At 51.4% G+C, this 26,592-nt stretch overlaps 1 protein-coding gene across 7 annotated transcripts; it reads right to left on the bottom strand.

Annotated features, from left to right (window-relative positions):
• SEMA4A (semaphorin 4A) lies at positions 1 to 26,077 on the bottom strand. 7 transcript variants are annotated; one of them, XM_081120742.1, is made up of 15 exons: positions 26,060 to 26,077; positions 17,890 to 18,057; positions 15,995 to 16,155; positions 14,126 to 14,188; positions 13,772 to 13,870; positions 13,440 to 13,545; positions 12,546 to 12,662; positions 12,050 to 12,174; positions 11,719 to 11,891; positions 10,694 to 10,847; positions 4,341 to 4,521; positions 2,573 to 2,691; positions 2,322 to 2,479; positions 1,931 to 2,031; positions 1 to 1,299 (listed from the first exon to the last, which is right to left on the bottom strand). In XM_081120742.1, the coding sequence occupies exons 2-15, from the start codon at positions 18,026 to 18,028 to the stop codon at positions 707 to 709; spliced, it is 2,289 nt and encodes a 762-aa protein (XP_080976868.1). In that variant the 5' UTR covers positions 18,029 to 18,057; positions 26,060 to 26,077; the 3' UTR covers positions 1 to 706. The 7 variants fall into 7 exon arrangements, with proteins under 7 accessions (XP_080976868.1, XP_080976867.1, XP_080976863.1 ...); XM_081120741.1 differs by lacking the exon at positions 26,060 to 26,077 and adding an exon at positions 23,499 to 23,515; XM_081120737.1 differs by lacking the exon at positions 26,060 to 26,077 and adding an exon at positions 22,410 to 22,618.
• Between the last annotated feature and the right edge of the window lie 515 nt (positions 26,078 to 26,592).

Below are 26,592 nucleotides of genomic sequence, written 5' to 3'. Positions count from 1 at the left end.
TAAGCTTTGTCTTTTTAATAAAAAATAAACTGTGACAAGCAGTTTTTTTGGATCCCAAAGCAAAGGAAAGGGAAAGGACAGAGGTCAAAGGATCAGCCAGGGTAAAGGCATGAACCAGGCTCAGATTACCCCTGCCATTCTAGCCGGGCTAGAAGAGATCACAAACTCTCCCAACTGAAGCAAGAAGGTAGTTGCCTTCAAGACTTCCTGGGAGTCAGTGCATAGTTGATAAAGGGGAGTAGGAGGGGGTAGCTCCGTGCAGAACCCTAAAGATCCCTGGGAGAGGGGAGTACTGGTGTCCAAGGTGACAGCTGCTATTAGAGTGGAGTCCCCAGGAGTGACGTGCCGTCTTGTGGTTGTTTAGATGTTTGGTGTTATTACCAAAGGGTCCTGAAACAGTCAGGATGTTTTAGAGTCTCCTGGAGCAGTATGCTTCTGGAGGGTCCTTTCTGGGTCTTCCCATCACAGCCTCGGACCGGGTCTGGGGTAGCCCATGTGCTTAGTAGAAGGGAATCCCACAGGGGAGCCAGCCACTGTGCCCAGGCCCTCTGAGTGCCGCTGGTGCCACAGAGTGGCAGAGAAGCTACTCTTGTGGGAGGAAGGTGATCTTTTGTGCTACTCCCACCCTAGTCTGCACTGCTCCAGGCTCCCAGGTCAGCATAGCCCAGTGCCATGCTCTGCCACAGCCTCAGTCTGTGCCCAGAGTTTAAGCCACCTCGGTGCCCAGGTGGTTGCTGTCAGCGTCCACATCACTGGCAGAGGTCCTGCATTCCTTGGGAAGTTGGAGGTGCTGCTCCCTGCTCAATGGGGCCTTCTCCCCGGGGGGCAGGGCCCCACAACCCTGGACCTTGCCCCGGGCTCGGAGTGCCCCCAGCCGGGAGAGGAGGAGGAGAATGAGGGCTCCGGAAAGCACTAGGGCGAGCAGTACAGTGATGGTGAGGAAGTGGGGCCAGTAGGACCGCTGCGCAGCCAGGGCGGCCCCGCCACCAAACATGGTCAGCGAGTCCTCCACGCGCTCCCGGGGGATGCCTGCCAGTTCCGGGTCCAGGGCTCGGGGCTGGTCCTGGCTGTCCACCCAGTAGGAGACCACAGGGTATGAGAAGCCATTCTCAATGGCCCAGCACTGATAGAGGCCCCCCACTCCATCCTGCAGCAGCAGCAAGAGGGAGCCATTGAAGACCATGGAAGAGGCTCCCAGGACTGTTGCTGTCCCATGACTCCAGTGGTAGGAGGCCAGGGCTGAGAGGCGGGGGCAGGGGAGCTCCAGGATGGAGTTGGGAATGGCCAGGACTTCTTTAACTGTAGGTGAAGAAAAAGGGGCAAAATCGTTAAGGGATGTGGAGGAGAAGAAAGACAGGAGAGCCCAGCTGGTGTGGCTCAGCGGCTGAGCATCGACCTAGGATCCAGGAGATCTCAGTTCGACTCCCGGTCAGGACATGCCCTGGTTGCAGGCTTGATCCTCAGCTAGGGGCGTGCAGGAGGCAGCTGATCAATGAGGACTCTTGCATCATTGATGTTTCAGCTCTCTTTCTCCCTCTCCCTTCCTCTCTCTGAATCAATAAAGATATTTTTTTTAAAAAGAAAGGAGAGTGTCTCTACCCTACATTTGGACTACCAAGGAACACCTCCAATTTCCATTTCAACTCCCTAATGCAACTCTGACCCCTTCCTTATCTCCAGTCTGGACCCCAAACTAACTTCCAGTCCATCTCACTCCAACCCTGACACCAAAACCAACATTAACCTCAATCCTGAATCCCACCTTAGAACTCCTATCCCCTCTTCCTATAGCCAGGATCCAAATCCATCCCAAGTCTGGGTGTTCAGGTCTCAAGCCAGGTAGATGCTGGAGGAAGAAACTGAGGCAAGAATGCCCACCCCTGCCGAGAAATCCTCCCGAGCCTTTGCCCCTTTCTGGTCCCACACTCACTGATTTGGGGGCGGCTCTTTGGCCGGAAGCTCCTGCCCCTGGGACCATTGACACACGCCCACTCTGGGTTCCCTTTCTCCATGTCCTGCCTCCAGGATTTCCTGAGAAGGGAAGGAAATAAAAAATCATCCCTTCATACAAAAGTGAAAAGAGCAGGGAGGAAGCAGTGGGAAAGAAGGTTGGGGTGGGGGGACACAAGATAGAACAGAGTGGAAGAGAGACCCAGGATGCTGGAGCAGCTTCTAAACTGCTGGGTGCAACCCCATCCTGGAGGAGCCCACCACGGGGGGGGGCTCTTGGAAGGAATGTGTCCGCAGCCCCTAAAGAGAGGAAGAACAGGGGCACAAGCTGGGTAGAAAGGGTCCTGGCACCATCCAGGACTGGCACTCACGGGATGGAGGCGGGCAGGAGGCGGCAGATTCCGGACTCAGGGTCCCAGGCACAGTGTGGGTCCCGGGCAAGGACACAGTCCACACAGCTCTCATAGACACTACAGTTGGCTCGGGGAACCCTAACGACACCTCCTGAGAAGCCTGCAAACAATGCACCCTGGAAGAGAGATGGACAGTGTCAGGGCACTCCTGCCACGCCTAGCAAGGACCCAGCACCCTAGGCCTGCCCCATGGGAAGGTCCCTTCTCACCTGGGTCGGGGCCAGCAGCAGGTTTCGAACAGGTTCAAGATCAGGAAACAGCTGGATCTCCTCTACCAGATAAGCTCTGCTGTCCCTACTCACCACAGCCTTATGCAGGGACCCTGTGGCTGTGGAGAGACAGAGAGCGTTGAAATTGCCTCGCCTCCTCCACAGACCCCTCTCTTCTCCCTCCCCGACTCCAGATGGCCTCCCAGCTGTAAGAAAGTTCTCTCTGAAGTATCACATGCACTGGACACGAATCTGTCAGAGCGTTTCCCTCTGTGCCGTGCAGATGGAGCGCTCTTGTAAACAGCTTGAAATCCCTGAGCCTGTCCTTCCTTTGCAACCACCTGATTAAACTCCATCCTTGAAGGAACACAATTGCCCACATTCTCCATGGACGTGGGGCAGTGGACAGCTGAGTGCTTCTGTGGAAAATCACATCACCAGCCTCCCTCACCTCCATTAAGTGTTTCTACTCAAAGGCACTTCAGTGAGTTCTATCCTGACCACCCTTTTAAAAATCGCAACCACTCTGACTGGCATTACTGATCCCCCTCGTATTAGACTAATTTTCTAATGTCATAACATCCGACGTCATTGACTTGGTATGTTTATGGTCTGTCTCCCTGCACTCCACAAGGACAAGCTGTTTGTTTTGTTCTCTGTGTACCCCATAAATGCACGGCTGATAGGGTGCCTAGTAACAGGTCCTGAAAGAATGAATGAATCTGGTAGGTTTCTTCCACTAAAACTCAAGGTCATCCACCTCACCAGGCCTCAATATATATGCCTGGCAACCTTCCACATTCCCGTGACTCTCTCTCCTTCTTTCCACAATGACTATCTGCATCCACCCCTCTCTCCTCAAGCCTCCCACCTTTTCCACCCCTCATTCCCAGCTCAGGACCTGTGTCCTCCTACTTATAGAGAACGCAAAAGCCTTCACGAAAGAGCTCTCTCTGCTGTCCTGGCCGCTGTGGCTCAGTTGGTTGGCGCATTGTCCCATACACCAGAAGGTCGTGGGTTTGATTCCTGGTCAGGGCACATGCCCAGGTTGCGAGTTTAATCCCCAGCTGGGGTGCATACGGGAGGCAACTGACTGATGTTTCTCTCTCTCCTCCTTTCCCTTCCTCTCTCTAAAATAAATAAAAACATATCGTTGGGTGAGAATTAAAAAAAGAAAAAAAGCTTCTGCCCCCCCCAGGCTATATATGCCCCCCTGACTCCCACCCCGGCAGAGCGGCTGGCCCTCCTCTGTTTACAGCCAGTTCCTCCACCCATGTCCTGGACTCTGGCTTCCTGCTCCCTCTGCAACTTCATCTGCCAATTGTCTCCTTGCCTGCCCATCTCTCACCATCTCTCTCTCTATTGGATCTTGACAATCTTTCCACATTTAAAAAGACCCCACACCCTCCTCCAGTCACCCCCTTCCTCTCTTCCCCTTCACAGCCAAGCCTCCTGAAGAATGAACTCTGCACTTGCTGTGTCCAGCTCCCTTCTGCCCACTCACTCTCACCTCTTGAACATGGCCTCCCCCAGAAGATAAACAGCTCTTGCTACGCCTGTGTGTGTCTCCCCAACCAGGCTGAAAGCTCAGAAAAGGTAGGGACTGGGCTGTTTTGTTTCCCAGCTGTATTTTCAGAGCCTAACAGGGTGCCAGGCACATAGCAGGTGCTCAGAAAACATTTGTTGAATAAACGCATGAGTGAATGACTCAGAGATTTCCCTCCTCTGCTCTAGTCCCCTGAGGGATGTCCTGAAGCCTTTTACTCACTGGTTCCCAGGTACATGACCGGATAGCTATGCCCATCAAGGCCCTGGGCTGTCTCCACTGCAAGTTGTGTGTACTCCACACCAGACTTCACCAGCAGGGGCGTTCCCACCACCTGTTCATCCATCAGGAAATGGTCCTTCATGAAGGTCAAGGCCTTATCAGAGGAGGGGCTCACCGAGCACTGCAGAGGGAAGAAGGCAGATCAGGTTAGCTTTCTCCTTCCTGTAAGCTCACTCACTGCCTCTTCCCTCCTTTCTTCCCCCTCTGCTAATCTTTGCCTCCTTCCTTCGTGGCTGCCCTTATCTCTGAAAGTTCGAGTCCCGAGCTGCCTGGCTCTGAGTTCTAGCCTCTGCATGCCTGAGGCTCCTTAATGGTAAAATGGGTGCATTACCAAAATAGGCTTGCTGTGAGGATGAACAGTAAAATACATTAAAAGTAATTAGAACAGTGATTGGCATGAATTAAGGACTCAATAAATGTTAGCCATTATGACTCTCCTCCCCTTCCTCGCCTTCATCAGGGATGTCTGGCAGCTGGCAGGAAGCAGGGCGAGAGCCCTTAGCAGGCAAGGACTCTGTTTTACTCATGTCTATAGCCCAAGGCTTAGCACAGGACATGGCACACAGTTGTTGCCCAATAAATGTTTGCTGAGTCAGTGATTAAATGAAAGATGTCACATAAAAGAGTGGTGTGGCAGGGAGTGTTTCTCGTCAAGGTTTTGCATGAACCTGCTATATGACTCTAGGAGAGTCTCTTCTCCTTTCTGGGCTGCCTTTTCTCACCCATAAAATGAGGGGTTGAACTGGTTGTTCTCTAAAGGCTCTGCCAACACCAGTATGCTAGGGCTTTGGGGACACCTGTGTTACGTACGATCTTTAGTCAGGACCCTTGTCCTTCATACCCAAGAGCACTGTCTTAGGGCCAAACCCAGTTCTGTCACCTACAAGCTGTGTCCTCAGACAAGTTACTCCACCTCTATGAGCTTCAATCTCCTTATCTGTAAAGTGAGGTAATAGCATCTATATCACATTTTGATGCCAGAATGAGCATATACACCTACTCTTGCTTCCTCCCAAAGGAATTTTTTTAAAAGGAGAACCTACAGGGATGGGGAGAACAGGAGAGGAAACAAAAGCCTCACATTTTGGAAGCTGGAAAACAAGTGAGCAAATAGTAAAAGACTTAGCAGGGGGAAAAAAGTCTTCTTAAGATGGCCTTGGGATAGACCAAAACTATTTGATTTATAAGACAATTTCTAAAGTTCATGAATTAGTGGCCTTCATCACCTCTGGAAGTGGGGTAAAAGGGGGCTGAATAAAGAGAATTGTTTGAAAAATCTGTTTAAAAAGCAGGCAGGTCTCCTCCCAGCTCCATGCTCCTGAGTGACTGTCCCTTCCATGCCCTGGTCCAAGACTGGAGGTTTGTTCTCTGGAGAGGGTAAGACAGAGGGTCTCTGGATGGAGGACAGCAGGCACAGTTGAAGAGGGACACCACCATGAAAGCAGGGGAGTAAATAGGCACAGTACAGGCTGATACCCTTCCCCACACCAACCATCTTCCCCAAGGCTCCCTGACACCAGGAACCAGACCATCTTCCTCAAAGCAGAAGACCAGAAGAGCCTGCTCGGGGAACACTGACTAGAGGTCCCAGAGGAAAGACTTAAAGATACTAGCATTGAAGGTCCCCAACAAAATAGCCCAGCTAGACCATCCTCAGAGGAGCTACGATGGCGCTCAAGTTGCCAAGTCATACCCATGGGCACAGAGTTTCCAAACAGCTTCATGGTCCCCCGCTCTTAAATATAAGTAGATAGCCAAGGATTACCAGACATGTGAGTGAAACCATGATCATGAAAGAGACCAAAGCAAACAAATGGAAAAAATGAACAAACAAAAACCTAAGAGGAAACAGAAATGATTCAGAGAAAAGAAAACTTCACACCAAAGTATCATTACTATCTTGAGAAATAAGTGAAGATAGTATACTCATGAAACAAGAACATAATGCTACAAAAAAGGAGATCTTACTTCAAGAGGACAGCCAAACATTGCATACGTCTTGAAGGAAGGACACACTACCATGACGAAGTAGTCTTGCCACCCACCCCCCCAATCAAACTTTAATCTGATCAAGTCTCTAGATCCAACCACCAATTTATAGGAAATACTTAAATTCGGACACCAAGAAGCAAAATCATCAAAATCCTGACTATGGAAGATTCTACATGACAAATAAATTACAAGAGAAAAAAAGAAGATAGAAAGGGAACATCTAGATTAAAAGAGACTTAAAAGAACCACCAACCCAAATTTATAGATCTTATTTAGATTTTCACTTAAATGAACAAATTCTATTTTACAATACTTTTCTGCCCTAGCCGGTTTGGCTCAGTGGTTAGAGTTTCGGCCCACAGACTGAAGGGTCCAGGGTCTGATTCTGGCCAAAGGCACGTACCTCGGTTGCCGGCTCGATCCCTGGCCCTGGACAGTGTGCGAATGGGAGGCAACCAATCGATGTGTCTCTCTCCCATCAATATTTCTCTCTCTTTCCCTTCCACTCTCTATGAAAAGCAATGGAAAAAATATCCTCAAGTGAGGACTTAAAAAAAATAATAAAATAAAATATTTTTCTGACATCTATGAGACTATCAGAAATTTGAACACGAAGTGCATATTATATTAAGAAGTTACTAATTTTTCTGGTGTAATAATGGTACTATGGGTACTTTTTAAAGCCCTATCTTTTGGAGGTACATACTAAAATATTTATAGATGATGTAGTAGGTTGAATGATGCCCCTCCCCTAAATATACCCCTAAAATATGGCCATCTAAAAGCTGGGAATGTATGATTGTCCAAGTCCAGCTCTCAGGTCAGTTGGAAGTCACGTCTTCTCGGGGTCCTCCTCTGACACTGTGATCGCTGCTTATGCTCAGAGATGACCTATCTGTGGAATTCCTGGATACCGTTCATACATTGTGGGAGGCCATGCTGGCCAAAGGCGAGTTCAGAGTGAAGGAAATGCCTACAGTCTTATTGTGTTCCATTCTTTATCGTCACACAATCTCTGCTTCTGCTTCTATCACATCATCAAAATTTAGGTAAGAAGAAGAGACACCATCAGCTCCTGTAACTACCAGTGGCCTGAGTTCCCACTACCTGAGTTATCAAGTTGAAGGGAAGTCTTCAGTGTGGCAAAAGGCCCCAGGGGGCCTGGCCCCTGCTCCTCCCTCCAGCTTCATTCACAGTTATACGGCAGCTGGAAGAGTGGAAGCAGCCATCTGTGTACCCACAGTACTCCAAGAAGTCCACCGAGATTCCCAGTTTGTCCACTCCTTCTCCAATCTTCCATCTCTCCCTCAAGAGTGCCGTGAAGCCCCCTGAGGAGCCCTAACCTGCAGCTCCCCTGTCATCTTGCTCTAGTAAAGTGGTGCCACGTAGGTGATCTCTTGCATGTCAGTCATTTTTACAAAATCTGATAAAATGTCTGCTTCTTATCCAAGAGAACAAATGTTGTCTCCTACACAGACCAAATAAATATATGAAACTAAAACAGGTGTCAAAATTACATCTTTAAGTGTTCATACAGTTGCTAAAAATGACCTCTCCCTAAAATCTCTGTGTATGAATAACAACTAAAGCCATAGGTAACCTAAATAAATATCTAAGCTTTTTGTTAAATAAATAAGTAAAACCTGTGAGTCTGACTTTACTTGCAAAAAAAGGTCCTTGTAGATATCATTTAAAATCTCAAGATGAGCTCAGTCTGGATTATGATGGGTTCTAAATCAAATGACAAGTGTCCTTATAAGAGAAATGGAGGAGACACAAAGAGGAGAAGGCGAAGCGATGACAGAGGCAGAGACCGGAGTGATGTGCCTGCAAGCCAGGAACACCAAGGATTGCCGGCAGCCAAGCGGAAGCGGGGAGAGAGGCATGAAGAGACTCTCCCTCAGATCCTCCAGAAGGAACAAACCCAGCTCACACCTTGATTTTGAACTCCTGGCCTCCAGAACTGTGAGAAAATAAATTTCTGTTGTGTTCAGCCACCAAAATTGTGGTAATTCATTATGGCAACCATAAGAAATTACAGATGAAATGACATGATGTCCAGAATTTGCTTCAAAATAATAAGGGAGGAAGTGGGTGAAGTAGAGATGAAACAAGTTTGATTCGCTATGAGCTGAAGCTGACTGATGGGCATAGGGAAGTCCAGCACACTATTCTGTCTGCTTTGGGTATGTTTAAAATTCTCCATAATAGAACATTTTTTATTAAAAAAAAAAAATCCTTAGGGCTCAAAAAATCTAGGAAATTATATATTTTAGCAGAAATTAAAAATCTGGTAGAAGGATCAGAAGATAAAATTGAGACACTCTCCCAAAAAGTAGAACAAAACTAAAGCCTTGGAAAATAGGAAAGGGTTTTAAAGGCTAGGAGACCAGTCCAGGAGGTCCAGAAAGAAGAGAAAAAACATGCTACCATTAGAATATCAGCTCCATGAGGGAAGGGACTGGTTTTTATTCCCTGCTGTATCCCCAGTGCCTAGAACAGTGGCATGCGGCTTCAAAAATATTTGTTGAATGAAATAGGAGGAAAGAGCTCAAGAAAACTTCTTAGAACTGAAGGAACTAAATTTCCAGGCTGAAGGGGCAAAATGAATGTCCAGCACAATAAATGAAAAAAAGAAAAGAAAAAAAAAAAGAGTAAATAAATAGAGTCTCACCAAAGCACAATATTGTGAAGTTTCAGAACAGCCAGGGACAAAGAACAGACCCTGCAAGATTCCAGTGAAGAAAAACTAGGTGACTTTCAAAGAGTTAGGGATCAGAATAGCTTTGGACTTCTCAACAGCAGCCCTGGAAGCTAGAAGAACATAGAGCAAGCCTTCAAAGTTGTTAAGGGAGATTCTAGTCTCGACTTACATGTACCTACCCATACTGTCAAATGTGGAAGTAGAATAAAGACATTTTCAGACATTCAAGGCCTCAAAAGATTTTACAGCCATGCATCCCTATCCAGGAATCTACAGAGACTATCCCCCACTAAAATAAGAGAAAAAAGAAGCCATGAGATGCAAGAAATATGAGATCATCACAAGAAAGAGGCAAAGGGAATGCCTGGAATGAGGAGGAAGGGAGATTCCAGGATGGCAGCGGTGCCCGAATGTAGGGGCCCTCCAGTCCAGACTGCAGCAGACAGGACGGAGCTCCAGGAAGATGAAACTGTTAGAACTCCTAACTGCCTGTCTTCAGAAGAGATTCAGATAATTGAGTAAGAGTTTGAGGCTGGCTGCTCTGTCTGTGGAGGAGCCACTCTGTCTCACTGCTTCACTAATAAACTCTCTTTTCCTTAAAAAAAAAAAGAAAAAAATTTGAGGTTAAATTAAAGACAAGAGCTTAGAAAATAAAGCAAGCAAAGAAACATCAAAATAATTACTAACCCCAGGGAAAATAAAAAATTATGCAAAGGGGAAAGTAATCAGGGCTCACTACTTGGCTGATCTGTGAATAATAAGACTCTTAATATAAATATTGATCTAACCAAAATTGCTATAAAACTGTGGGAAGATGAGAGTTAGGTGCGCTGGTGTGTTGGTAAGGCAGCTCTGGAGCAAGGGGTGGGGGAGCCCTGATTTGTAGTGCTCATTGATTCCCGTGGTTTATACTCCCACATGGTTGATTTCGAGTTACCAATGTAATATCATTGGACACAAATTTGGAAAGAGATGTGCAAAGAGAGTCCTTGCTGGTTGCTGTAAGCCAGCTTCAGCACACCACTGGGTATGGGAACACAGTTAAATCCTCACTTCCTAGAATGGGAATGCAACAGATACTGCCTGAAACTGAAACATCGAGACGTAACAATAAAAGTATATTATTTAGAGATTTGGAGATAAATACCAAAAGAATCAATTGAAAGAATTGAAGCTGGTTTGCTCTAGGAAGGGAAATAGAGCTGTTTTTGTAACTAATCATGTAAACCTATATGATTTTTTAAATGGTGTGCATATACAACTCTGATTAAAAAACAAAGTTAAATAAGAAATGCAGGTGAAGATGCCCAACACAGTCCTTGGCACAGCCCATGCTCCCTTGTTTCCTCAGTGAGATACCAGGTATTTGGCGTGTACTTAGCTGGGGTAGAAGGGGCTGCTCTATGTGTAGGATGGGGCTGGACACCTGTGGAATGTGGGCAGCTGGACCAGGTGTATATCTGAGCAGAAAGGACTGGTGGTGGTCAAGAGGAGAATTGACATTTATTATGTCATGATAGGTACTTTGGTAAGTGCATTATGTGTGTGTCTCTGTGGCAGAGATGGGGCTTTGGTCAGTATGGGGGCTGTTACTCACGCTGCCTGGTCGAGGACTGATATCATCAGGGACCTCATGAGTAGTCCATCGTGAAGTCTCTTTGTTCAATGCCTTGTACTTGCCCTCAAAGACACGGTTGATGTCCTTGAGAGAGAAGGCACAGACGGCTGAGCTCCTGGTCCCGCTGATTTGCCTGGAGACAGCCAGAGGGGGCATTGTCTGTGATCTCAGCTATATGGGGAAGCTCTCCCTCAGCTGGTGAGAAACCCCAGGAGGGCAGGAATGTGGAGGGCTGGGCCAGCCTCTAGCCGCCTCTCCTTCCCCTAGTTGTGGTGATAAGGGCTGGGAGGGCCCCTAGCTCTGGCCCCAGCCTCTAGCCACTTTGAAGCCCTCCTCCTTAGGCCCCATGGTTTCCTGGTCCTCAGAGAATGAACCAGAGGCTGGATACAGACTATTTTTATTCCTTCAGCCCTGGTCCGTGGAGACAGGTCTGTCTTTCTTGTTCTCTTTAACTTGACTGTGGCACACATCGTGTTCTAAGTTCTGGATGCCATAGATACCAGGCCCTGCTTACACCAGACATCTCTGGTCCCGGACACACTGTCAGCAGATATTTAAAACACTGTGGGACCAGCCCACAATGCATCGCTTAACCTTTCTTAGCCTCCAAGCAGTGGCTGGTGGTGCTTCCCTCCTTGCTCTGGCCATTAGGAAGCTCAGAGCTGTTATGTGACTGGCATCCGGGGACTGTATAAATGCCAAACATTTGTAATGTGTTGATACTATCCTTGGCTTCTCTTATTCTCCTTTTATTCCCATTTCCTTATTGGATATTTTAGTTTAGTTTAGTTTAGTTTAGTTTAGTTTAGTTGATTTTTTGGAACCAGCCAGGATATAAGCTAATAAGAACCTCTGGGAGCTTTATTCTCCCCATCTACATGAAGGGCATAAATCAAATTTCTGGGAGGTGGGTGACGATCTGCACTCGGCTCACGTCAGTTCCTACCCCCCACCCCCACCCCCACCCCCCGCCGGAGAGCCCCGACGTTGCGCCCCGGGCTCACCACTGAGAGGTGAAGACTGCGTAGACCTGGAGATCGGTGGGGAAATTGCCCGGCAGCAGGACGGCGTGGCGGATGACGTTGAAGGGCAGCTGCCCGGGCTGGGCACAGAGCAGCGGGGCCTTCAGGAACGTGGTCCACTTCTTCTGCAGCACCTTTTCACCGCCCACGTCGTTCTAGGGACAGGGCCGGATAAGGGGCGCCCCTTGCCCCACGTGTCTCCGCCCCTGGCCCGCCTTTCCCCTCTCCCATTGGGCTCTGGGCCCTCAGTCCCCGCCTCTGCCGCCTCCCCATTGGCTCGTCCACGGCAGCCCCGCCTCCCGCCCAGGCAGACCTTGCAGACTCTGGCCACTCGGGACGTGTTGAGCTTGTGAAAGAATTCAAACTCGCTGGCTGTCTCCTCGAAGAAGAAGTAGACGACCTGAGTAGAAGGGATGGCTGCCACAAAGGAGGCGTCCGCTGCGGCAGGGGCGGGGGGGAGAGGGAGGGGAGGCAGATAGGCTTAGGGATGAGCCCTGGAGGCCCTGGGATCCCCGTGGAGAAAACCCTGGGATGGGCTCGGGGGGCCAGGGGACTGGATGCCTCGGGCCCCATGGCTGACCGAGGGTAGCCACAGGGGCGGAAGGGAGGCCTGCTGCTTCTTTCTTTATGTAGGATGAACGCTTCATGAGGCCCGGAGCTTTGTCTCCTTCCTGCTGTACCCCCAGCACCTAACAGTACTGCCTTGAACGTCGTATGCCCTCAACAAATGAGAGCTGAGGGAATCGCCAGGTCTCCGGGACTCGGGGGAAGGGGACCAGGCCTGTGCTGAGTGGGGCTCAGGTTCTTACGTTGCAGCCAACGGAGGAAATTGTCCGTCTTGAGTACAGGCTGGGGTCCCAGCGTTCGGATCAGGATGGGCTCACTGCCTAGGAAGTTGTTCATGGTGCCCGAATAGAGCATCCCGTCTGGGGGGGGGGGGAGGCATTATTAGTTTGAAGGTGTCCTGCCCCTTCAGACCTGCCTCTGTCTGGGGCCAGCGTTCACATCAGTGTCATTCGTTCAACACCTTGCTGTGGAGCCCCAGCTCCAGCTCACAGCCCCCCCCCCCCCATGAGCACCTTCTTAGATCCTTCTGACCATAGGAAATGGCCAACTCTGTTGGCCTTCTGTGTTTTGGCACTTTCCCAGGCTTTTTCCTGCTACTCCCCAACACACCCAGCTAAACCACCTGCCAAGTAGGATCACTCATTGTTCCCAGAAGGTGGCTGTGTTCTCTGCTTCCACACCTTGTGTCCTGCCCTTCTCTTCCTGGAACACCTTCCCCACCCATCTACCTATCATTCAAGGTCCCACTCAAAAGCCAAAGGCCACCTCCTCCAAGAAGCCAGGTTGGGAAGTCTGTAATGGTTTGTGTCTGGCAGGGCACAGAGCCATGATTTCTTCTCTGAAACCCCTATAGTTGTTAGCACAATGCCTGGCACACCAGAGGAGGTGTTCACACAGTGCCTATTTGTTGAACAATTGACTGAATCTCAGACCTTCCTTCCTCTACTTATCTCTCCTCAATCATCTTTCTTCACTTCCTTTGTAGCAGCTTCAGCAGGAGCTGGCGGTTGGGGTGCCCAATTCTCCCTCTGATCTTGTGCTTTCTCTCCCTCTGTCCCCTGCCTGTCAGATTCCATATGTCACAGAGTGGCCTGGGGAAGCAGATGTTGGGATGGACCAAAGAACCTGACACTCACCTACAAAGACAGCTGTGTGCTTATGGGCAGGGTCAAAGGGGCTTTGCCCTTTCCCCTCCATAACCTTGTCCTCCAAGATGGGCTTCAGGTAGGAATTTTGGTGTTCCTAGAGAGGGGGAGAGGATGGGAGACTGGAATGCCAGAGACTCACATCTGGAAAATGAGGGATGTGACGGAGGAACGGAAAGGGACAGAGAGGGAAATTGGTGTGGGGCCAGGGAGCTCATGAGGGTTCTGATCTGGAAGACCAGAGGTTTCCAGAGGCACAGAGGATGGGAGTAGATGTGAGGAGATAGGCTTGGGGCCTGAGAGGTGGGTGCCAGGTAACTCACAATGAAGGTACAGGCAGGACTGAAGGCGAAGGTGCCGCAGGCGTAGAGGTGGGTGGCATTGAAAGAGACCAGGACACGAATAAAGTTGAAACACTCTGTCTGGAGGAGATAGAGAATTCAGGCCTCCAGGACATTTGCCCCAAACTCCTGGGCCCCCGAACTCCAATGCTCCCTCACTTCCTAGTGGGGAGAAGGGCTGGGCAATGCCGAAGCAGTTTGTGTGTGTCTTCATAGGCCATGATGCAGGCAATAATATGCAAACAAGCAGCCTCTGCTGCCTGCCCCACCCGAGATGATGATCTAGGGACACTTGGGTTCTCTACTCCGAGCCCCTATAATCCCATCTCTGCTTACCTCATTGCTCTTCCTCTTAAAGACACAATCACTCTTCTTTCTGTCACTGGCTGGCCAGGATATCTGAAGTGGGGAGTTGGGAGGGGGGAGGTGAAGGGACATGAGATATTCATTTCTAGCTTTGACTTGTCACCCCCTCCTTGGCTCTGGTGTGACATCACCAGCAGGCATGGTGGTTAGTGACCTGCTGGCGGGCTATAATAACATCGGTTGGTGACCAGAACTATTACCCTGAAGATGCTGCTATGCATTAGGATACAGCTCCATGCTAGACCACGGCCTGCGGAATCAGACCTGAGTTTGAATCTAGGCCCAGCCATTTACTGGTCGAGTGATCTTGGTCAATTTCACAGGCTTCCGGAGGGCACAACTAGGTGGCATATGCAAAGCCCCTAAGACAATGTGTGATGTACAGAGCAGCAGTTGTGAAACCACACATTTCCTAGGGAAACTGTTTAAAGTGTCAGTTCCTAGGTCACACCTTAGAAAATCTGCATTTTTAAATCTGCATGTGTGCAGTGACCTACAGACCACTCTAAGGAACACAAACCATGGAGATGCTCCATAATTGCTAGCTCCCTCCTCCCCTTCCTCCCTCCTTCTCCTTTTCTCCTTCACATTATTGCCATTAGTAGGGTGACTAAAATTTAACACAGAGGCACGCTCTCCCTCCCCCTGGGAGTACTCCCATGCCTTTCTTCCCTCTCAGGTGTGTATCTCCTAAACTCTAAGGTCCCCAGGAGACTTGCAACCGGGGGAGCAGTGGGCAGCAGCAGCTTGTCCCAGGCTAACCCCCTGAACCTGTCCCTAAGGCCTCCTTTTCTCTGACTTCCCAGAGATCCAAAGCAGCCCTGCCAGGCTCTCCTGTTGCTTCTTCTATCCTAAGCCCTTAATTGTGTCACTGTTCTCAGCTTCAATAAACATACTCTCAAAAAAAAAATTTAACACAGAAGCTTCAGTGATTTCTAACAATGGGTGAATAACACGTTATTGATACAGTCTGAGTCAGTGTTTCTCTCGTGTGTCAATGATTTCCATCTCAGCCATTTTAGCAATTAATATTATTCAACCAGTAATTACGATACCAATAAGTAGTGAGGCCACTATAGTATTTCTTGTCTGTGGTACAGACCAGATATACGTAACAAGAGTTGCTGATTATTACTGAGTACAGTAGACCCTTGAACAACACGGGGTTAGGAGCACCAACCCCTTACACAGTAGAAAGTCTTCATGTAAGTTTTGACTCCCCAAAACTTAACTACAGTAGTCTCTTGGTATCCATGGGGGGTTGGTTCCAGGACCCTCATGGATGCTCAAGTTCCTTATATAAAATGGGGTAGAACAATGCATACAGTGCATTCTCCACATCCATGGATTCCCAACCACAGATCAAAAATGCTGGTTGAGCCTGGCTGAGCATGGCTCACCTATTGAGCATCGACCTAGGATCCAGGAGATCGTGGTTTGATTCCCGGTCAGGGCACATGCCCGGGTTGTGGGCTCAATCCCCAGTCGGGGGCGTGCAGGAGACAGCTGATCAATGACTCTCTCATCATTGATGTTTCTGTCTCTCTCCCTCTCCCTTCCTCTCTCTGAAATCAATAAAGATATATTAAAAAACAAAAAACAAAAACGCTGGTTGAATTCACCGATGGGAAATCCGAGGATACAGAGGGCCAATTGTACATTTATTGAAAAATATCTGCATATAAGTGGGCCTGCATAGTTCAAACCCATCTTGTTCAAAGGTCAACTGTATAGATAGAAGAAATTGGGTGATTATCACCCATAGACCTGGCAGGCACAGAGCAGCTGCTGGCCCCCTCCTCACCCCTGGCCCACACCCTTTATCCCTGGCCTCCTCACCATGTTCTTTAGCTTTGGCACACCAGGATCTTGGATATTCAAGGCCAGAATGGCCTCTCGGGCTCCCACATAGAGAGTGTCTCCATCACCACTCAAGAGCAGAGTGTCAAAATCCCGGAGGTTCTTCTGGTGGAAGAGGCTAAGAACCCTGCGTCCGTCCCCTGTTAGGAGGTGGTGAGAAGGGTGATGAGTGATGAGGAGCTGGTGGACACGCAGCTGATTGCTGAGATAAAAGTGGGGGGGGTTGGCAGAGCATGCTCCCCAGGCCTTGGCAGCTGGACCCATTCTTCATCAGCAGCTCCCCCCTCTTTACCCCACCCTGCTGGCAGCCGTAGGAACTTTGTGTGTTGAGTCCACAACAGAGAGGAGAGGAAGCCAAAGGCTGGGTAATGACAGCCTTGGACTAGGAGAGAGTGGCCCACACCAAGAGACAGACAAAGGGACAGGAAATAAAGTGAGGCACAAGGATTGCTCTTCCAGGCCCTGGGGGCTGCAGTGGGAGAGGACACATTGCCCTCACTGGCAGGGGGAGCAGAAGGCAGATAAACAGACAGGAAGGTGTTGGCAGCCACAGGCAGGAAGCTAGACATAGACAGGACTGTGTGTCAGAGTAGCTACGGGTTGTTGGGTCCCACTCACCAACCCCATTTCCTTCTCCTCTACTGCAGGAAATTTCCACCACTAGAATGACTGCCATAGGCTGAACAGAAAGAAAACATCTTTCTTCAAAGGTCCCATGGGCATGCCTGAATGTCACCTGGACAGGGGAGGTGAGCCGAGGTGGCTCATCTAGGTCTTCTCTATCGCCTTGATGTAGTGATGGGGTATGTGTGTTCCTGTCCCACTGGCCATCAGCAAGGGGAAGGAGCTCCTCAAGTCCTCTCTCATGGGCACATTTGCACTTTTGCATTAGTTAGAGGACTGACTAGCTAATTGCTACCTTTAAAGGCTCAGAGTCTCAGACAGGACCAATAGGAGGAGTTGGGGAATAGTGCGTGGCAAGGTGCTGGAAGGGCTGGCCTCCATCAGAACCAGACAAACCCCTCCCCCTCCGTTACAGAACTGATCGCCCTGTAGCGTGGCTGGCTGCTCATTTGCTTCCCCTTGGGAATAGAGCACCTTGAGGGCAGGGGCTGAGTCTTGTTTATGCTGTTAATCCCAGCACCCAACACAGAGGAGGCCCTTCCATTAATGAGCAACATGCATTTTCTTTACTACATCGCCCCACAAAGACGCTAAGTGCCCAGAATCCCCTACCCCTACTATTTCTACAGGACCCATGTCCTTCCCTGAATCTTCTCCCTGGAGGTGAGAGTGCCAGCAGCCCCACAGCCTCAGTAAGAAAGCAGCCAAGCTGTGCCTCCAGGGTTCCAGGGCCTGTACCCCAGCTGGGCCACCCTAAATGCTCGTATCCCTGGTGTCCATGGTACTAGACACGCCATAGTCCAGCCTGGTCTGTGTGGTTGGCATGGGCCTGAAGTATCCTGAGTCACCAGGATGGGCCTTGGCTTTGGGGGTAACTGGGGATGTGAAAGCAGTTTTGGGTTTGAGGTGCCCAGCTTGAGGATGGGGATATTTAAGGAGGGAAAGAAAAATAACCAGTTTTGCAGAACCCGAAGGAGTGATTCCCCAGCCACCTGACCATTCTCTTTCCTCAGTCTTCACCCCACAGACAGAAGTGAGAGATGGTTTCATCTCACTTCTGTCTCAATCTGAATTTCTAGTTCGGCTCTCAGTTTCTCTCTGAGGCCCTCTGTCTCTCCCTGGCATATCTCTCTCTGTCTCTCTGTGTCTGTTTTTCTCCCCCTCCCTCCACTCCCCTCTCCTTCCTCCAGGCCCCTCCAGTTCTCTGGGCCATCCCCACACTCCCTGGTCCCTGGCCGTCAAACTCTTACCTGCATAGTATTTGACCCTGGGCACGGGATCCTGCCCACTGCTCCCCGTAGTCGTTGTGGGCAGCAGCAGCAGGAGCAGCTGGAAGAGGAAAAGGCCCAGGAGGCTCCATGGGTCCAGGCCCAGGGCTGGTAGGGCCATGCTCAGCCACAGGGCGTCACCAGATGGCTCTGGGGAAACAGGCACAGGGCACTCTCTGGGTTAGCAGTCCTCACCACATCCCCCCCAGGGGGCCAATCAGAGAGCCCCAGGCAGCAGAAGTGTGTGTGGGGGGGGTTAGGGGAGGGGACAGTTCCAGAGGGCCCTCAGGGAGTCTCACTTCCATCACCCTCACAGGCCTCGGCCTGCTGCCTCACTCTGCCCTCTGGATAGGAGTCCAGTTGTTCCCCATCCTGCCCTTCTGATCTCTTTTCACCAACAGCCTCCCTCTGGGTTTTCTCACCTTACTCTCAGGGAAGTCCTTCTTGCTATCTACTCTTTGCCTTCCTCCCTCCCATAGCCCAGAGCCCAAGCCATTGCCTTGCTCCAGGCAGGGGACATTTGGGGAACAGATTCCTATGCTCAATAAAAATTCCTCAGACCTTCCTCCTTGGCTCTTTCAGGTCTGGTGATGCCCCGTCTCTGAGACTTACCCCTGCCCTCTGATGACCCAAGTGGAGAGACTAGGTCTGAATCAGCTGCTCTGACCTGCCCCAGCCCCAGCTCCCTGGGCCTCCCCTTGCAGGGTGGCAATGAGAGTACATACAGCGCAGCGGGCTGGCTCACAGCATTTCCAGGCTAGAGGCCCGAGGCAGGAAGTGGCTGCCTGTCTCCTGCCTCTGCAGCCGCCCACCCCCTCCGGAGACTGTGCCGCCGTCTGTCTCCCCGGGTCTCCGCGCAAACTCCTCCTCAGGACCGCCAACCCCTAGCCACCCACCTCATCGCACCTACCCTTGAGCCAGCCACAGTGTAGACCCCAGGTGTCTGGACTCTCGGGTGGAGGTGCCATCCAAAAGAAAGGCGGCAAGCGGGGGTTCCAGGCCCGAGAGGCAGGGGGCAGAGGCTCAGCCCGGCTGGGCCGGGACTGAGACCCTCCAGGTATACATCACGCCAAAGCCAGCACTGGCTGCTCTGGGCAAGGGAAACCAGAATTTCTACCTCTCGAGTTGTGACAGATCCCAGGCTTGGGCGGAAGTTGGTGGATTGGGAGGGAAATAAAAGGAGACACACCTCTCTCTTTCCCCCTCCTCTCGCCTCCGTCTATCCAGAAAGTTTAAAAGACCAGAAAGTTTCTAGATCATTTCAGCCATCTTCTTGTCCCTCTGTCACATCACATCTAGTCTAAACAATCTAGCAGTGGTTTCTCCTCTTGCTCAAGATTTCCGAGGTAGGAGACATGACTCGGTCTTTCATATTCCTTTTTTCACCTACCCACAAGACGGGGTCTCTCCCCGCCCACCTACTGGGAAGTCCCTGCGGTGGTCTGAACTTTAAACTTCCCACTTCCAGCTGAGCCAGGTCATCTTTTTAAAATAAGGCAATTGCATTCGGCTCTTATTCTTGTGGCTTTGCTGAGGGAATCCCTCCTGAAGTCTAATTTGCATCACTCTTAGGGCAGCAGCAGGTCAGTGGGAGGCCCAGAAAATTTCCTATCTGAGCTCATACTTCTGGAACACACTGCCGAGGCACCCAGCCCCCCACGGTGGCTGCTCAGTCTTCCCTGATGGCTCCAGGGGGAACCTCATAATGCTGGGCTAATGAGGCATCCAGCACCAAGAGCTCCGTGACCTACAAAGGGGGTAGTTTCCTGCCCACTCAGCCCGAGACTGCTGGTTATAAAGCGTACAGCCATCCCAGGGCAAATCTGACTCCAATAAACAGCCCACCTTCCTCTTAAGTGCTCATTCCTCGCTGTCAGGGAGTCCTTCCAGCACCAGCCTGCAGGGCAATTGTACAGCCCGAGCTATTCCTTAGAAGAATTCCTTGTCAAAGGCTGCTCAGCCTTCTTTCCTTCTCCCTCTGCTCCCATTTTCCCTCAATTTTCCTGAGGGTTGGTCTTAGCCAGACCCCTCCTGACACCTGTTTCTGTCAAGACTTGCCTAAGACTCCCTCAGGCTCTCATGGAGGCTGGTTGCCAGGTTCTTGGGAGAAGCCATGGACCAAGCCCCCCAGAGAAAGTCTTCCTGACACTCAGAATCAAGGGAAACTCCCAACCCCAGCTCAAATTTGGGAACCTACCCTGCCCCTGGGCCTCTCTGCTTGAACAAATTGGTTTATCTGGGTCGCTGGGAGGAGTTCTGTTGGGGGGGGAGTAAAGTAGGGGGAAAGTTCCAGCCCCACCCCTCCCAGCTTGATGCCCTGTTCTGGCCTCTCTAGGTGTGTTAGATTAATGCCCTGCCCCTAGTTCCTTCTCCAGAGACCTAGGAATTCTCCTTCTAGCCCCAGGCCTTTTCCCCAGCCCCTCTAGCCAATATGATTCAGGCCATAGCCTACCCAACATCTTTAGCAGATAGGTACCCCCAGGATCCCATTTTACAGATGAAGAAGGTGATTCAGGAAGGTTATACAGCTAAAAGCCAAGTTAAATAACCCACGGACACAGACAATAGTATGGGGAAGGCCTGGGGGGGTGGTGGATGCGGGGTGGAGGGGATCAATGGGGGGGAGGGAAAGGGGACATCTGTAATACTTTCAACAATAAAGATAAATTTTTAAAAAAACATTAACTGAAAAAAATAAAATAAAATCCCCATAGGATAATAAATAAATGAGCCAAGTTAAACTCAGATAGGCCTCATTCAAAGCTAATCCCTTAGCTACACTGTTTCTCTGGAGTCCTACTCCTGCCCTAGTCCAGGAAACTCAGCCTCTTGGATGGAGGAGGCAAGTGGGTGGGGGTGGCAAGCTCTAGCTCCTTTAGGATAAGAAACAGTATCTCTGGGGTGATTCCTGAAACCTCTGTGAAGAAAGGCCATCAGGTACTACTTCCTGCCTCCACAGGGCCTCCTGGTCCAGCTCCACGGAAGAGTCTGAGGGAGAGGCAGGACCACCTGCCCCCTGCCCACTGTCCCTCTTGCACTAGAGCCTCTGGAGTCAGATTCAAAGCCACACTGTCTGTCTTGTTGCAGTTGGCAGAGCCCACAGCCAGGGTTGGTTTCATAGACACATGACCTGAGCCAGTCATACAGGGCCCCAAGCTCAGAAGGGCCCATGCTTCATTGAATGCTCTACTGCAGCTGTCTTGAAAGTCTTGATCATTTCTGAACAGGAGGCCTCACATTTTTATTTTGCACTGGACACCACAAATGATGTGGAGGTCCTGCCTACAGTATCAAAGAAGCTCTGAGCTGACAGGGTCCCACCCCCTCACTACACAAATGAGGAAACCAAGGCCAGGGAGCAGAAGTGTCTTGGCTGGATTGGAGTCATTGTGCTAAAAAAAGGTCAGATGTTCAGGAACCACTCTGAAGGGACCATGCCATTTCAGAGCCCTAATGTGGGGTTCTCCAGCTCCTTCCTCCCCAAGCCCTGGAGCCCAGCATGGGGACCCTCATGACAACAATGCCAAATTCAACCCCACCCCCTTACCCCAGGGTCCAGCTTTTCCAGGGACTCCTCCTCCACAGCCCCTAGGCCGTATCAAACAGTGGGCCCTTCCTGCCAGGTTTCTGGCCCAGGGTAGAGATCCAGATGTATGGGTGGGGGTGAGGGTGGGAGGGGAGATAGCGATGTCACGCCTCACCCCTACCCCATGCTCACCCCAGGGCTCTGTCTCTTCTGTACCCCTGGAGCACGGGTACCTCACTGGGTGGGGTATCAGGAGAAAAGCCACTGGGGGCTTCACCCAGCAGGCCCAGTGCCCCCTACCCCCTTCTTCCTTCCAGCCTCTGGGGCAGACCCAGAAGAGTAGGCTCCTAGTAGGGAGCTCCCTGGCTCCCTTTCCTTAGCCCCCCTGCCTCACCCCCTCGCTGCCCTCCTTTTATTAAACAAGCAAGTCAAAGCAACTTACACTTATTAAGCGCCTACCGTGCGAAAAGCACTAGGGATGTCCCTAAGCCTCTACTCTCCCAGGATCCCCCCACCTCTTCCCCCCCCCCCCCCCCCCCCGCTGTCTCGCAGCTTTCTTGCCACCTGCCCAGCCCAATCCCGCCAACCCCTTACCCAGCGCCTCCTAGGCTCCCTCCTCCTCCAGCCTGACTAATGCTGGAAGGCTGAGCTGAAGATCGCAGACAATGGCCGGACCCCCTCTGTCTGCCCCCTGCTCAGGGCACAGCCCCAGACAATGGCCCACCGGCTCCTTTCAGAGCTGCCAGCTCCCCTGCTTCCTTACCTGGCGCTGGAGGCTGCTGCTGCGTCTCCCTCCCCCTGGAATGCCTGGCTCTCCGTCTCCCAGAGCTTAGTCCTGCCACACCCCCGCCCCCCATCCCCAACCCCATCCCACCTCTCTGGTCCTCAGTCACCATGGCGACCGCATCTCTAAGTGGGAGGGACTAGAATCTCCCCATATTCTTCCTCCTCCTACCCGTGTCCCCCTGCACCCCACCTTCTGCGGCTCCTGGATCCACATGTAGAGGAGGCAGGCTTCCAGATGTGGCGGGAGGGGGCACACTAGGCCCTGGGGGTCACTGTTCAGCTCCCTTGCTCACTGTCAGGCAGGCACCGGCAGCACAGATGTCCCCAGGCTGGGTTCAGGGTCAGCTGGGGCCAATTCTCCTCCCTTACGGCCGGCCCCTCTGGGCTTCCCTCTTCCTGCTGTGTATATGCAAGGTGCTCACACTTGGATGCCAGCCAGCCTGACCCCATGCAAACTGAGTTTGCCAATCAGGAAGCAAATAAACACCCAAATATCTATGCAAACAAGCCAAGAGATGGGGTCTCTCCTCTGTCAAGAAGCCTAAGAAGCCTAAAAAGCCCTGGCCCGGTGGCTCAGTTGGTTGGCTCTTCCTCCCATACACCAAAAGGTTGTGGGTTCTATTCCCAGTCAGGTTACACACCAGGTTTTGGGTTCCATCCCCCCTCAGGGTGGGTACAGAGGCAGCCCATCGATGCCTCTCTCTCTCTCTCCCCCACCCTCTCTCTTCTCAAATCAACAAAAAACAAACAAAAGGAAACCTAAGAAGCCCTCTTCTATTAATATTGTCCTGCCTTCTGTGGGAAGGGGGCCACCTCCAGGTTCTGGGCCTGCCATTCTTCCTCCGCCACCTTATCAAGATGACTTCTCCAGAAGTCTTGACTAACCCCTGAGACCTATTGGAAGGGGAAGGTTTGTGCTGTAAGAAGAGGGATGGAGGACATACTTCAGAATGGACTTTCCAAAGGTCTAGACCAGATAGGAATAAAAAACAGAGAAGCCTGAGCTAGGTCCTTTCCCATCTGTGAAGGAGCAGAGGCAAGCAGGGGTCCGGGTGGGAGCTTGGGAAGCTGCACCTTGTGTCTGCCCCCACTCCTGGTCCCAAGCAACCCTAGTTAACAGAGACCTCTCCTATCTTCACTGGACTTCTTCATTGGGAACACGAGGAACTGAAAAAAAAAATCGTTTCAGATTGACCTATCTCAGCTGCGGGAAGACTGAAAGAGGCACTATGGGGCTGGGGAGCAAGAGCCCTGGGTCCCAGGCCTGACTGCCTCTTACCTGCTGTGTGATCCTGGGCAGGGGGCTTGCCCTCTCTGATTTACATGGGTAAAATAATGGCTTTGCAGCCTTCCTGAGAAAAGCTTGGCTCATTTCTAGACTTAATAGTATTTTTCTAAGAAGAAGGAAGTGAACATGCTGGTGCCCCCCCTGGGCAGAGGGTTTTTCAGGCCATGTCTGGTTCCCTTTTAGGTCTGGGTTGGGTAGGGGGTGAGCATTTCTGCCTGGGACGGGGAGGACATGGCATGTTTTGAAAGCAGAAGTGAACTCTAAGCAGAGCTGCTGTCACGGCCCCCACCACTCCTGACTCCATCCTTGCTGCCCTCAGCTCACAGGCCTTGGGGACTCAGGGGGTACCTGCTTGTTTAGGCTCTTCTCCCCCAGGCCTGGGACACGTAGTGGGAGGGGAAGAAATCATTTGGAGTCAAGGTGGCAGGGACTAGATGAAACTGAACTACTGTTGTAACAGGAAGGAAGACATCACACCCAGGGGATGTTCTTGGGTCCCTGCCCCCAACCCTGTCTCCTTCCCTTTTGGGGAATTGAACCCAGTCTCTGTGGCAAGATTGGAAGGGGCCACATTTCTGAATAACCCCAGGGAGGAAAGTAAGGGGCCTACAAACTTCCCCTGGCTACCCTTCAGCCCAGGTCACCCAGCTGTGCCTCGGGGAGCCTCTCCTGGCCCTGGCATATGGAAATCAAAACCTCCAGAAAGGTGTTAAGTTGTCCTGATGAGGCAGCAGAGACCTAGTCTAGGTAGTGGCCATGGCTGTAGTTGGGAACTTGCTGGGGTAAGCTGGACACCCAGGTCCCCTGTGTCTGGTTCTCTGGGGTGGAGCCGGAGGGAGAAACTTTCCACAATCTAATCCCCGTTTCTCCTCTGCCTCACACATAGTTCCATTTCCCTTGGTTTGCTGAGCCTCAGTTTCCCCACCTGTGGGAAGATGGGGTGTCAGGGCCCTATGTCTTTTATTGCAGGAGAGACAGGGAGTGGCTGATGGAGTTTAGTTAACGAGAGTCCTGGGAAATGAGATGGGGAGTGGAGGGTGAGGAGACCCTCACATCCTGCCCCCTGGGCTCTGCCCCTCCAGATCCTCCGCCCTTCCCCCAGCCTGAGGCCAGAGGACCACCCAGCCAGGGCCCCCCACGTTATCCACTGAAGTTGGCACACAGACACTCCATGTCCACAGAGCTAGGAAACTGGCATCCCACACCCCCATCCCAGCCCAGGGACCACGGTCCCCCTTCCCCATCACTTTCAAACCTTACCCCCAGCCCAGAAGTGGAGACCCTAACCCAGGCGTCCAAGACTTCCAGCAGAGTCTCTACCAGTCAGGGGGAGGAGCAACGGCGGGCATGGCAGGGTAAGCAGTGGGGGCCCTGCCAGCCCCCTCCGGTGCCCCAGTTCCCAGGCAGCTCTTAAAGGGACCAAGACAAATTAGCTAGGGGGAGCTTAAGGAGGTAGGTGCAGAGGGGTGGGTGGTGGGAGATGATTAGGTTTTCCAGGGGCAGGAGGGCCAGAGTGGGGGGCCTGACACCTCCTCTACTCCCCTGGAAGCCCTCAGACTCCTCAGTCTAGCCTTTCCCTCATCCCATGTGGCCCCCAAGTTGGCCACCCAGCTTCTGACGGCCACCTCCTCTCCATCCTGGTCCCTTGGGCCCCTGCCCACTTCCCCCGCCTCCCCCATATTCGTGCCACCTCAGCCTCCAGCGAGAGCTGCCAGCTGGCACTGACTGGTACTAAGCATGGAGAATCAGCCCAAGGATTGTAAGGGTCTGAAGCCTGGCCCCAGAGCAGGAGGGGAGGCCAGCACCTCAGAGTCACTCAAGGGGAGTAAGAGCAAGAGGAACCTTCCTTTCCCAAGTGCCTTCCAAGTCTTGTTTTCTCTGCTCCTCCAGGGACAGAAAAAGGGTGGCACTGAGGCGCTGGGGCGGCTAAGAGACACAGGGTCCTGGCTCATATCCTCCCTCACCTACACCCTGATAGGTCGTCAGGGTAGTGACATGGAAAAGAAAAATAACTTAGCCAGTGCTCAGCCGGCGTGGCTCAGAGGTTGAGCATTGACCTATGATCCAGGTGATCACGGCTCGACTCCCCGGCAGGCCACATGCTAGGGTTGCAGGCTCCATCCCCAGTAGGCGGCCTGTAGGAGGCAGCGGATCAATGATTCATCATTGATGTTTCTGTCTCTCTCCCTCACCCTTCTCTCTGAAATCCATAAAGACATATTAAAAAAAACAAAAATTTAAAAAAAAACGACTTAGTAACTGCTGGCCATGGAGGGGCCGAGGACAGCCAAGAGAAATACACAGAAAAAGAGAGCAACAAAGAAATGGAAACTGAAAGACAGCAGATGGTCAGATAGTGAGCCAGCATGAAGCTTCAGTTCTCATGTAACTCCTTTGCTCAAAATCCCCCCTGGCTCCCAGTGCCCAGGGCATTCATTTAAACTCCTTGGCTGGTGTTCTTGGCCCCTCCCATCTCCTCAGTGTGAAAGGGTCTCCTGCAGTCCACCTGGACCCTGCTGTTCTCAAGTTTCAGTTTATAGTGTATCTCCTACCTGGAATGTGGCAATGTGGAAATACCTGGACTTTCTTCTCATTTCTACCTAGTAGAATTCTTCCCATTCTCCCATGCCTACCCCAAAAGAACCCCTTCCTCCGTAAAGCCCTCCCTTCCTGGCAGTCAGGAGGCCCGGGCTCCCCAGCAGCACACTCTGCTCCCTGGGTGTCAGTCGCCTCCCTTGGAGTGGGACTAGGGTGCAGATAGTCTGCCCACTAGTGGTGAGGGTGAGAATCGGTTCCATCTCTTCGGAAGCAGTTTGGCCGCAGGTCCCAGGTTCCATTTCTGAGGCTATGCTTTTACAATACTCATAAAGTCCCCACTATGTTGTCAGGTACTGCACTAGGTCCTTGGGACTCAACATGAATCAAACAGACAAAAATACAGCGGTACCTCGGTTTTCGAACGTCTCCGTTGACGACCATTTCCGGTTACGAAGGCCGGAAACCCGGCAGGAAATGCTTCCGTTTCCGAACCCGCCTGGAAGTGCAACATGGCCCGGCTTCCGCTGAGGGCACGATCCTGAGCCCC

The sequence above is a fragment of the Miniopterus schreibersii genome, assembly GCF_964146895.1.
Source record: "Miniopterus schreibersii genome assembly, chromosome: 19".
NCBI classification, from domain to species: Eukaryota; Metazoa; Chordata; class Mammalia; order Chiroptera; family Miniopteridae; genus Miniopterus; species Miniopterus schreibersii.
Note: the sequence above shows the minus strand (reverse complement) of the source record. Positions and strands in the feature narration are given on the sequence as shown.

Coding starts and splice junctions, on each gene's coding strand:
- SEMA4A (XM_081120736.1), bottom strand. CDS start 18,875: ATGGCACCTCCACCCGAGAGTCCAGACACCTGGGGTCTACACTGTGGC. Junction 2,480..2,572: donor TGCTGCTGGCCCCGACCCAG/GTGAGAAGGGAC, acceptor TCTCTCTTCCAG/GGTGCATTGTTTGCAGGCTT. Junction 2,032..2,321: donor CTCCTGCCCGCCTCCATCCC/GTGAGTGCCAGT, acceptor TTCCCTTCTCAG/GAAATCCTGGAGGCAGGACA.